The sequence below is a fragment of the Macadamia integrifolia genome, unplaced genomic scaffold (genome assembly GCF_013358625.1).
Source record: "Macadamia integrifolia cultivar HAES 741 unplaced genomic scaffold, SCU_Mint_v3 scaffold212, whole genome shotgun sequence".
Classification (NCBI taxonomy): Eukaryota; Viridiplantae; Streptophyta; class Magnoliopsida; order Proteales; family Proteaceae; genus Macadamia; species Macadamia integrifolia.
The window spans coordinates 370,128-380,650 of NW_024868523.1; the positions used below are offsets into that span (position 1 = coordinate 370,128).

General features: G+C 36.9%; 1 protein-coding gene across 2 annotated transcripts in view; it reads right to left on the minus strand.

The window, feature by feature from the left end:
- The window catches only part of LOC122065791 (cationic amino acid transporter 2, vacuolar-like), a 30,981-nt gene extending 20,464 nt beyond the window's left edge, over positions 1-10,517 (minus strand). For both annotated transcript variants that reach the window (XM_042629643.1, XM_042629642.1), the window contains exons 1-6: positions 10,150-10,517; positions 9,338-9,539; positions 9,004-9,088; positions 6,995-7,135; positions 6,794-6,912; positions 6,597-6,693 (exon numbers count right to left, since the gene is read on the minus strand). In XM_042629643.1, the coding sequence (XP_042485577.1) occupies positions 6,597-6,693; positions 6,794-6,912; positions 6,995-7,135; positions 9,004-9,088; positions 9,338-9,539; positions 10,150-10,324 (819 nt within the window). In that variant the 5' untranslated portion in view covers positions 10,325-10,517. The remainder of the gene's footprint in view (positions 1-6,596; positions 6,694-6,793; positions 6,913-6,994; positions 7,136-9,003; positions 9,089-9,337; positions 9,540-10,149) is intronic.
- Between the last annotated feature and the right edge of the window lie 6 nt (positions 10,518-10,523).

The window sequence follows — 10,523 nt, forward strand, 5'->3', positions numbered from 1 at the left end:
CACACACTTCACTGGTGCACAAACTCAACATCTTCATTCAATAATCAAATCACTCTAAGTCTTCAATAGATTATAGCCAATATATAGGAAAATAGGAACATGAAATTAGAAACTTAACTGAAATGGAAACTAGCCTAAACTAGGAAACAACTATAAAAAGGAAGCCAAAGCAAGGAAATAAATCCTACTATGTTCAAGTCTGAAAAGTAAAAACATGAAATAAAATACTTAGTAAACTGCTAATTTTATTTACAACCCTTGTTGGAGAAAAATCCTGGGTTGGACCGGTTCTTCTTGGCTCTTGGCTTCCAAAGCCAGTCATGCTGGTCCAATTAGGTAAGGGCAGCCGTATCTGCATCACCAACCTTTCAAACAATGTATTTTTTTAGGCAAACCTAATCATACTGTTGAGACATGCTGGGATAAATATGGTAACGCAGAATGGGCATAAGAATTAGCTAATACAGCAGTGTTATATGGTAATACTAAAATGGTTTCTCTTAATGACACCAAATTTGCTTCTTCATCTGGACCTTCTTAATTAGGATCTATATCTTGCAAAGATTACAATCGGATACTTAAATGTCTCCAAATTCTTGAGTCATCCACTGCTACTTCCTCCTCCACAATTATTTTTTCTCGCACAAGTACATCAACGCTTCTTACTACCACATCTCCTACTCCTTGGATAATTGATTCTGGTGCTTCCTCCATATGACTGGTAAGTTAGATTTGTTTTCTTCTCTGTATAAAATTCATAATCCTTCTCCTGTAATTCTTTTTAACAGGTCTTTTACTTGAGTGACTGATCATGGTATTGTTTCACCTACCTCATCCATGAATATGTCTTTTGTTCATGTGCTACAATTACCTTTAAGTCTTTTATCTGTTAGTCAACTTACAAAATCTCTAAACTGTTTTGTTACTTTCTATCCCTCTTATTGCATTTTCTTAGGATATTCAAACAAGGAGGATGATTGATGGAAGATTTGAGCAGGATGGGCTCTACTATCTGGATCGCCCTGCCCCCTCTACCAACCGCTACTACTAGTACTTCTGGGGGTGTTTCTCCTTCTCAACAGAATTTTCATCTGGGACATCTATTGTTGTCAAAACTCCATCATATGGATCCAAATTTACAAATCTATGTCTAGCATCAAGTGTGAAGCATACGAGGTCGGGAAGCATCATCGGTCTTCTTTTCCTTCTCGTAGGGTGTCTAAAGTCCTTTATTTTCTTTAGTGCATTCGAATATTTGGGATCCATGTCATGTCAAACATAGATTAGGTTTTTCTTTTTCACCTTCGTGGATGATCATTCCCGTGTGATCATAGATCAGCTTACTCGAGTAGGGGCTCATCCGTTGCTTCTTGGATGCACATGCTAACGCGCCCAACGGATGCGCTAACGTGCAACGGTGCTCTACGATCAGTGTACTCTCCATTGGGCTCATCCCTTGCTTGTTCTGGCACGCTAGCCATTGTATATAGTCGGGCCTTGCATGTTTAGGTAAAAGATCAATCCAAATTTCCTTCTGTTTTAAAAAAAAAATGTTTATAATGAAAAGACTTAGTTTGATGTTTCAATTAAAGTTTTGCGGTCTGACAATGCTCTTGAATACACTCAACGTGAGATATATACTTTTTCATTCTGATCATGGCATGATTCATCAAACAATTTGTTCTTAGTTCTTACACACTTCGACAAAATGGGGTTGCTCAACAGAAAATCATACATTCATTGGAGATAACTCAGTCTCTAATGATTCATATGAATGTTCCCAAACATTGAAGGTGTAATGTTGTTCTCACAGCTTGTTATTTGATTAATCGGGTGCCCTCTTCTCTTCTAGATAACCAATCCCCTTTTGCGTTTCCTAAATATCCCTTATTTTCTTTGCTGCCTCGGGTTTTGGATGTGTGCTTTGTTCATATTTGCAACCTCAAGTTGATAATTTGTCTTCCCGAGCTATCAAGTTATCAAAGGTGTTTTTTTTTTTTTTTTTTTTGGTTACTCTCGAACTCAGAAAGGCTAAAAACGTTTTGATCCTCTTACTCAATGGAACTTTGTCAGTGCATATGACACATTTTTTAGAATACTTGATTTTTTTCTGCTCCTAGTCATTCTCTTAATACAGATGCTATTAGCTCCCCGTCCTATTCCAATTCATGTGCCTCTGGATGCTGTCCCCACCACCACTCTAAGTGTATCAGTGGAGTAAGAAACAAGGGCAGATTGGTTCGGTTTTCCGACTTCATGGCCCACTACACAATTTGATCCTCCAGTTGAAGGTCCTATCCTCATTGCCTCCTGCTGAATAACCAGGGCTCTTCATAAAGGTACCTATTTGATGAGCACAATAATGTGTGAAATCTTAGGGATATAAGTGTACATTTTGCCCCACTTTGGATAGTACTACTTTTATTTTTCTTTTTTCTTTTTTCTTTTTCAGTTTCCAAGTCTACAAGAGAAAGTGCTTAAAGTGAATCAAGAACCAGTCCAAAGGTGGGACCCACTCATTGGTACCACATCCTCTCCTACAAAATCCTGAAGATTATTCTCTCTCCTTGCCACTTCACAAGATCTTGAAGATGCTATGCAGAGATTCCTTTCTGATTTAATCAAGATTGCAAGATATTGGTTAATATTGCAAGGAAGGAATAGAATTTGTTAATTTTGGAAACAGATTCTCTCTTTCCTCACATAATATCTCAGAGAATGAGGATTTTTACCAATATTTAATTTAATTTAATTTAATTTTCTTTCTTTTCTTAAAAAGGACTTATAGAAGGAAGGAAGCAAGACAAAAACCCTATAAAAGCCCCTTCCTCCCCCCTCCTATTTATTATTATTCTCCTTAGTTTACTTTCTAGTTTATGCTTAGTTTTCTTCTCTCTCTCCCTCTCTCACTCTTTAGTTTTAGTTCTTCTCTATTTTTTCTTTAATCACTTTTGTAATAGTTTTTTTATGTCAATTAATGCAAGCACTCTTTTATTCTTATTCAGCCTTTTATGTTTATGATCTATGCAATTGAGTTGTAATTTTTTAAGTTATAGTTCTAGGCTTAGATCTAGGTGACAAGATCACGAGGCGTGGAGCAATTTTTTTTCAAGTTCATTTTTTTTTTTTAAGATTTGTTTTCTCTAGTACTAGAAATTTCAGATTTGGTTTTTAGTACTGGTAGTATCTCAAATCACCCAAGCTTTCAAGTTCAAGCATTGATTCAAGTAAGTAGGCTCTTTCAGTAATCTTCTCTCCCCCTTCTCATTCCCTCTTCTGACTACCCTTTCTTTCTTAATTTAGGACTTTAATTTTAGTCTTTACATTATTGCTATCCCTTTCCCCCAAGGTTCATGGCTAGTGTATGTGTTGGCTTTGCCCCTCCTAGCCATAGAACCATCAATTTATTGCTTTTATTTTAATTGTCTCCCTTTCCCTAAAGCCAAGTAGAGTAACCCTTGTAAAAGTGACTGTCTGGTCAAGTAGGGAAGCTCATATTATGATGCATCCCTCGGGCTAAGTAGAGAAACCTACTTGTGAGTCTCTCTCTAGCTTTATCCCCTTTCTTTTACTTTATTTTTATTTCAGCATTTTTTTCCTTTATTTATTTATTTTTTTTTTAATTGCGTGGGTTGTTTATTTTTAGTTATTTATTTATTTAATTTTAATTGCGTGGCTTGCGTCTTTAAATTCTTGGATGACGAATGGTTAGGACGTTATTTTAGATACATATGTTTAGGACGGTAATTAGAATTAGATCACAACCATTAATCGGTTCACTTTCGCATTATTAAAAGAAATAAAAAAATAAAGTGGTTGCTCTCCCTGTGTTCGACCTGTAGCTACACTGATCCGTACGCTTGCGGTTACATTTTAAATCCCAACACTATTCTTACACTAAAAAAATCTATGATTGCTTCTCCTATTAACAATTTTTGTTTCTCCATCTCACCTTTTATATCCCTTAGATAGCTTTGCCTTGTCCTCATCTGTTAACTCCATTCCTAAATTCATCGTGAGGAATTATTTCATCCTGGGTGGAAAGTGGCCATGGATGGATGTCTTGATTTTTGGCGAAACATGGACTTTGTTGGATTTACCTCCAGGTAAAGACCTTGTGTGGTGTCGCAAGTATACACTATCAAGTATAATCCGGATAGTTCTGTTGACTGGCTAAAAGTTCGTTTGGTTGGAAAGGGTTAGACTCAGACCTATGATACAGATTACTTTGAGACATTCTGATCTGCTGCTCGGCTTAACTCTTTTAATAGTTCCTTTCTTTGGCTATGAATTATGATTGGACGTTATATCAATTGGATGTCAAAAATGTTTTCTTATATGGTCATTTACATGAGGAGGTATATATGGAGAAACCTCCCAAGTATGTTGATTAGGGGACAATGCTCACAAAGTTTGTAACTTAAACAAGACAATTTATGGACTCAAATAGTCACCTAAAAGCATGGTTTGATAAGTACAGTTCGATTGTTACTCGATGCAGGTCGTCAAAGTGTTATTATGACATCTAGTGTTTGTTTGTCATCGGAATTCTAGGGTGGTTGTATTGGTCAATGATATTATCATATCTAGGGATGATGCATTTCGGATTACAAAAGTGAAATCTTATTTACAGCAACATTTTAAGATGAAAGACTTGGGCGCCCTCAAGTATTTTCTTGGTATGAAAGTGCTTTGGAGTAAAAAAGGGATCAATCTCTAACTGAGAAAATATGTTCGAAATCTTTTGTTTAAGACTGGTATGCTTGCTTCCAAACCAGTTGATACACTTATAGACCCCGACTAGAAGTTTGGGACATCTGATGGTGAGGATTTTGACAATAAGCACCGGTACAAGAGATTATTAAGAAAGTAGGAAACTCATTTACCTTACTGTTATTAGACCATACATATTGTTTATTGTTGGGATTATTAGTCAGTTTAATGGGTCGCTTAAGAAAGTTCAATGGGAGGCAGCATGTCAAATATTAAAGTCCTTAAAGGTGCTCTAGGAAAGGGGCTAATTTACCAACCTAATCAGCATATTGATGTGGTTAGAAATTCTGATGCAGACTAGGTTGGCGCTGAGAGTGATAGATCTACCACATGTCGCTATACTTTATCGGTGGAAATCTTGCCACATGGAGAATCGAGATGCAAACGACTATGACTAGGTCCAGTGGTGAGGCTAAGTATAGAACCATGGCTCATACGGCAACTGAGTTGATGTGGTTGAAGCTTTAAGAGTTAAGGTATCCACTTACTAAACCTACGAACATGTTTTGTGATAATCAAGTTGTTATCTATATTTCCAGCAACCCAGTGTTTCATAAAAGGACAAAACACATTGATGTTGATTGTCACATTGCAAGAGATGTAGTATTGAGGAAATTGATTGACACTCCGTTTCTTGTGCAGACCAATTGGGTGATATGTTTACCAAACCTCTATTCAATCCAACTTTCCATAAAAGTTGTTCCAAGCTGGGCATGGGAGATTTACATGCTCCAACTTGAGGGGGAGTGTTAAGTGTTTACCGCCACTTAGGGTATCTATATATACAACAAAAACAACAACAACAAAGGTTATCCCAACTATATATATATATATATATATAAACATATACACATATACTGCAATATATTAAGACACCACACGTCATAGATATATACGAAAGGTTGGAGTGGCTAAAGTTAAAAAAAGCATTAAGAAAGATGAAAGTAGGCAAGTCATTTCCCAGATGAGGTCCCAATAGAAGTGTGGAAGAGCTTAGGATTATGCAGGGCATCTTGGGTAAACAATCTATTTAACAAGATTTTGCGCACAAGAAAAATGCCAAATGAATGGAGGAGAAGCATTATAGTTCTGATCTACAAAAATAAAGGTGATATCTAGAGCTGTAATAACTATAAAAGCATAAAACTAATGACTCATACTATAAAATTATGAGAGAAGGTTATTGAAGCCCACTTAAGAAGTGAAACTACTATCTCGGAGAACCAATTTGGTTTTATGCCAGGTAGATCCATGTAGCCAACCCCATTTATTTGGGATAAGGCAGAGTTGTTGTTGTTGTTGTGTATATATATATACATATACCTATCTGCACTCTCTCTTTTCTCCTCTCTCATGGTTTCTCCTCTGTCTTCCCCCCCCCCTCTCTTCTTCCCTTCTTTGCTTTCGTATGTGCTGATCTCTCGTCTTTGGTACTGCTACAACTTGGACCCTAACCGTTGATCCTTCCTACTTTGAAGGATTATGGACTTGTCAATTACCTACATCTGGTCTGAATTTGGGGTTAATCTGACCCTTAGATTGGGTATTATATGAGTTGTTTAACCTGCTAGTTACAAGTCATCCGGTTCTGTTGTGGGTAGGATTCTGAAATCTACCAAAGCATTACATTGAATTTGTCATAGAGACAAAAGAGAAATGAGGTGATACTGTTCTGAATGCTATCTACTGAGTTACCATTTAAATGACTGCATCTACTCATTTAAGAAAAAGAAAACCGCTTGAATATAACATTTATCTTCAGTAAACAACCAACAAATATTTTTTTTCAGCATCCAAATCCAAAAAAAACATATCATACACACCTCCTCAGCTGTGCTGGCAACTGAATCAAAACCAATGAATGCAAAGAAGACTGTTGCAGACCCAGCAAGCATTCCATTTACTCCATACGGGAAATACCTAAAAATATTAAAAGAGAAAGATTAATTATTCTGCTGTGCTGCCATCAGGAGAAAACTACAACATAAAACGAAGTATAGAGCTCAACAAGAGTCATTACCCACTAGGAACTTCATATCCTACCCAGCCAGTCTGAAAACCCACATATCCACCAACTATTATGACAAAAACCATCACACAGAGGTTTGCAGTTGTTGCAATGGCTTGTACGAGCGAACTCTGCGAGAATAAGAACGTATTGAAGGACTAAAATGAAAATTTTATTTTCCATGAAAAGCTAAAGAATGTTTGATAAAGGTACCTCCTTAATTCCTACACACAAGAGTCCAGTGGTCACAAGGACAAGAATTGCAGCACATGGATCAACCACAACATCAAGCCCAGGAATCTGTACACGGGCCAAAAAGGCAGGCAGACTATCTGGCCCCCCAAAGAACAATGCCTATGGTGGGAAAAAGAAAAGTAAAATAATTATAGCCTTCAATGTAAAAGATTATGCAAAAGTGTTTGCAATAAATAATGTTCAAAACTCAAACTAAAAGAAAATGAGGTTAAACCTCCAATGGAATTTTTGCAGGTACTCTATATATTAAAGAGCTGATAAGTGGAGCACAATCCTCCAATACCTTTTTTTTTTTTTTTTTTTTCACCAAATCAGATGTACTAATAGCAACTCAATTTTTTTTTTTTTAAATAAAGTAAATTCTAGCCACAATTAACGCCTACCAAATGTTCATAATACTCAAGATCTGTGGTCAGAGCCTTTACTACAGTTTTCATGAAAGGATCGGTGTTAATTCAAGGACAATGTTTTTTTATTTATTATCTTCGGCCTTCTTATGAGAATCCACTAATAAGAATCCATTAATCAGTTCTACTTCCCACCATACCTAAGAAATTCTAACCTCAAGAAGACGTGCATCTCAGAACTCAGAAAAGGTGTAATGTCATTGATCATGCCTCTGCCACTTATCAAAAATGTGAAGACAAGTGTTAATTTTATCTCGAATCCTTGACCCGTTTTGAAGAATGACCCGCTCCGACATATTTTGGTGGCGACCCAAATGAGATTTTTTTTTCTGAGATCTGTATGGAAGCAGAGGAGTTGGGCCGATAGACTACGACCCGAGGGATCGACCCGTGACTTGGAAGAATATATAATGTACTATCGTCTTGTTGAGCAAGCAGTTGTAATTTGGGGGGTTTTCCGAACTAGGTTTTCAAAGCGAGTTTTCTCACCGCTGTTTGGGTGTAATCTCTCTTCTACATAGTGAAACAACTTCTTCGCCCGAGAACGTAGCACACCACATCGGTGTGAGAACCTCATTAAATCTCTGTGTTGTGCAGATCTATGTTTGTTTATTTTCATATCTGTTGGTGTTTGCTATAACAAGAAGATCCCAAGGAGGAAACCACATGGCTAATCTTAAGAATAACCTCCAACAAAGACCTTTGTTTCCAAATGTTCAGTTCCTCAGTTTTCACCTTACTACTTATACCTTTGTATGGCTTACCTGAACTTCTAGACAAAAAGGAATCATCTAACAATATAACAAACTAAATCAAAATATCTGGAGCTAAAAGGTTTTCTGCACAACCCACTCATGGAGGCCTTCATATATAAGTCCACTTTAGATGTGGAAGACTAATGTGGCAAATTGGAAATTCTAGATAGGATATGGTCTGGAATTGCCACTTGTCATTTTTGAGAGACAGATGCAATCATATAACTCCATATATTGGCATGAGCCTTGGTACTTTCTGTCAATTTCTTTTCAACTATTTTTTTTAAGTTTGAATTTTTAGCAGATCTTCAAAGCTTTATTTCACCTCATGGAAAACTTTGTTCTAACTGAAACCTGATATGTAAGCAGGGGACCCAGGCCGTCCCTCTCTAAAAATTCAAACCCCTCCTGATCTACCATGTGGCAGATCAAGGATCATATAGGAATACCTCCCAATATGGATTGTGCAGAAAACTATTGAATGGGAAAAAGTTCCCCATACAGTCAGCGTATGATACAACCTCTCACATAGATTTTTTATATTATTTTCTCTCTCCTTCTCTGACCGTGTGAGCCCCATGTGGATGTACCATTTCTCATATTTCCATTGGTACGATGTGGGAGATTTCCCCACACTGCCACTGTGGGAACCCTCTCCCTAAAAGAATAAGTCAGAAAATTAGACATAAGCTTCAGCACAGGAACAAACTATTATGGACAAAGCAACTCTTAAGAAACAAGAATGTACTAAAATATAAAAATATAAATAGAAGGGGAAGCATAAGATAGGGTTGACTGTCTGCACCAAATTCGGAGATATGCCACGAGCAACTGCAGAACCTCCAACAGTATACTCTAGGATAAGAGCCCAGCCAATCAACCAAGCAACACTGTTATCATTTAACAGAAAGAACAAATTCACTGGCACTGAAAGAAACCAAAATGTTAAGGAAAGGCAATAGGGTTATGCACTATCCATTTTGGCAAATAGTAATCACATACTTATAATCAACAAACATCAGAAATTGAACTGATATTTCAGGCTTCTTCTTCTTATTCCAAAAAATTTGATAACATAATAAAGAAACACGACATTGGCAGTAAGAAGGAACAAAATGATCACATAAGTTGGATATTACCCTTCTCCAACACAAATATATGAATAATGGTAGGCACTTCCAGCAGATGGGCAGCGGCTAGAAAGCTCTGCATAACAAAAAGCTGAAAGTGCAGCAGCTATTCCTGCTATGAGGAAGGAAATAGTGAGGGAAGGACCGGAATGCTCTCTTGCAACTGTTCCAACAAGAACATAAACTCCGGCCCCAATGGTTGATCCAACACCTATGCAGAGTAAAAACAAACTTAAATGTCAAGCAAGACATGCAAATAAACCAATACTGAAAAAATTACAGGAATCAGTCTTTGAATTGATTATAACTTAGTCATGACAACCATATTTATCCTTTTTCCCCTTCAACTGAAACTTCTTTCTTCTGTCCTTTTCATCTTTTCTTTTTAGGGGTGTTTTATAAATAATTTTAATTCAACTCCACACAATGCAAACCAGCAGGACAATGTCAAACCACCCCCCACCCCCCACCGACAGACCAACAAAATAAAAAACCTGAAGGCATGAACAACAAGAATTGGATTTCCAATTGATACTAAAAATAAAACAATTCACCCCATTTAGCAAAAAGAAAAACTCAAAACCGTGAAACAAGTATCCCACCAAACAACAGAAATGGTTAGAAACAAAGAACCACAAAAGTAATTGATCAATTTGAAATAAAAGCACAAAAAAATGTCAATGCAAGTTTAACCAATAGTTTAAAAATTACACAGAGTGATGGATAAAAGAAGAAATCCCCCCATTGTCAAATCGAGAGAGAGAGAGGCGTTGACCCAAAACCAAAACTCAAAATTCTGATGGAAAGATTAAAATCATTACCAATTGCAATGAGCTGAAGAACAGATAATTCCTTGGCCAACTGGTGTCCCTCTTCCTTAGCATGAGCCGAATCGACCTGCTTTCTTCTCATCAAACTTCGAAATCCCCATGAACATCTTCCACCACCACTACTACCACCACCCCCCTCTTTTTGGGAATCAATTACTAACCCCATCAAAATAAAAAATTTAGCTTCCCTAGTTCCTCTTCTTCTTCAGAAAAGTATCAAAACATGGTCATCTCTTTAATCAAATGGAGACCCAATTACCCTGCCCACTTATCAACAAATAAATAATTTTTTCCCCGAAAATTCGAAGTTTTTACGTTTGTTGCAATGAAAGGTTACAGATTAAACCAAAAAGGAGGGGGGGGGG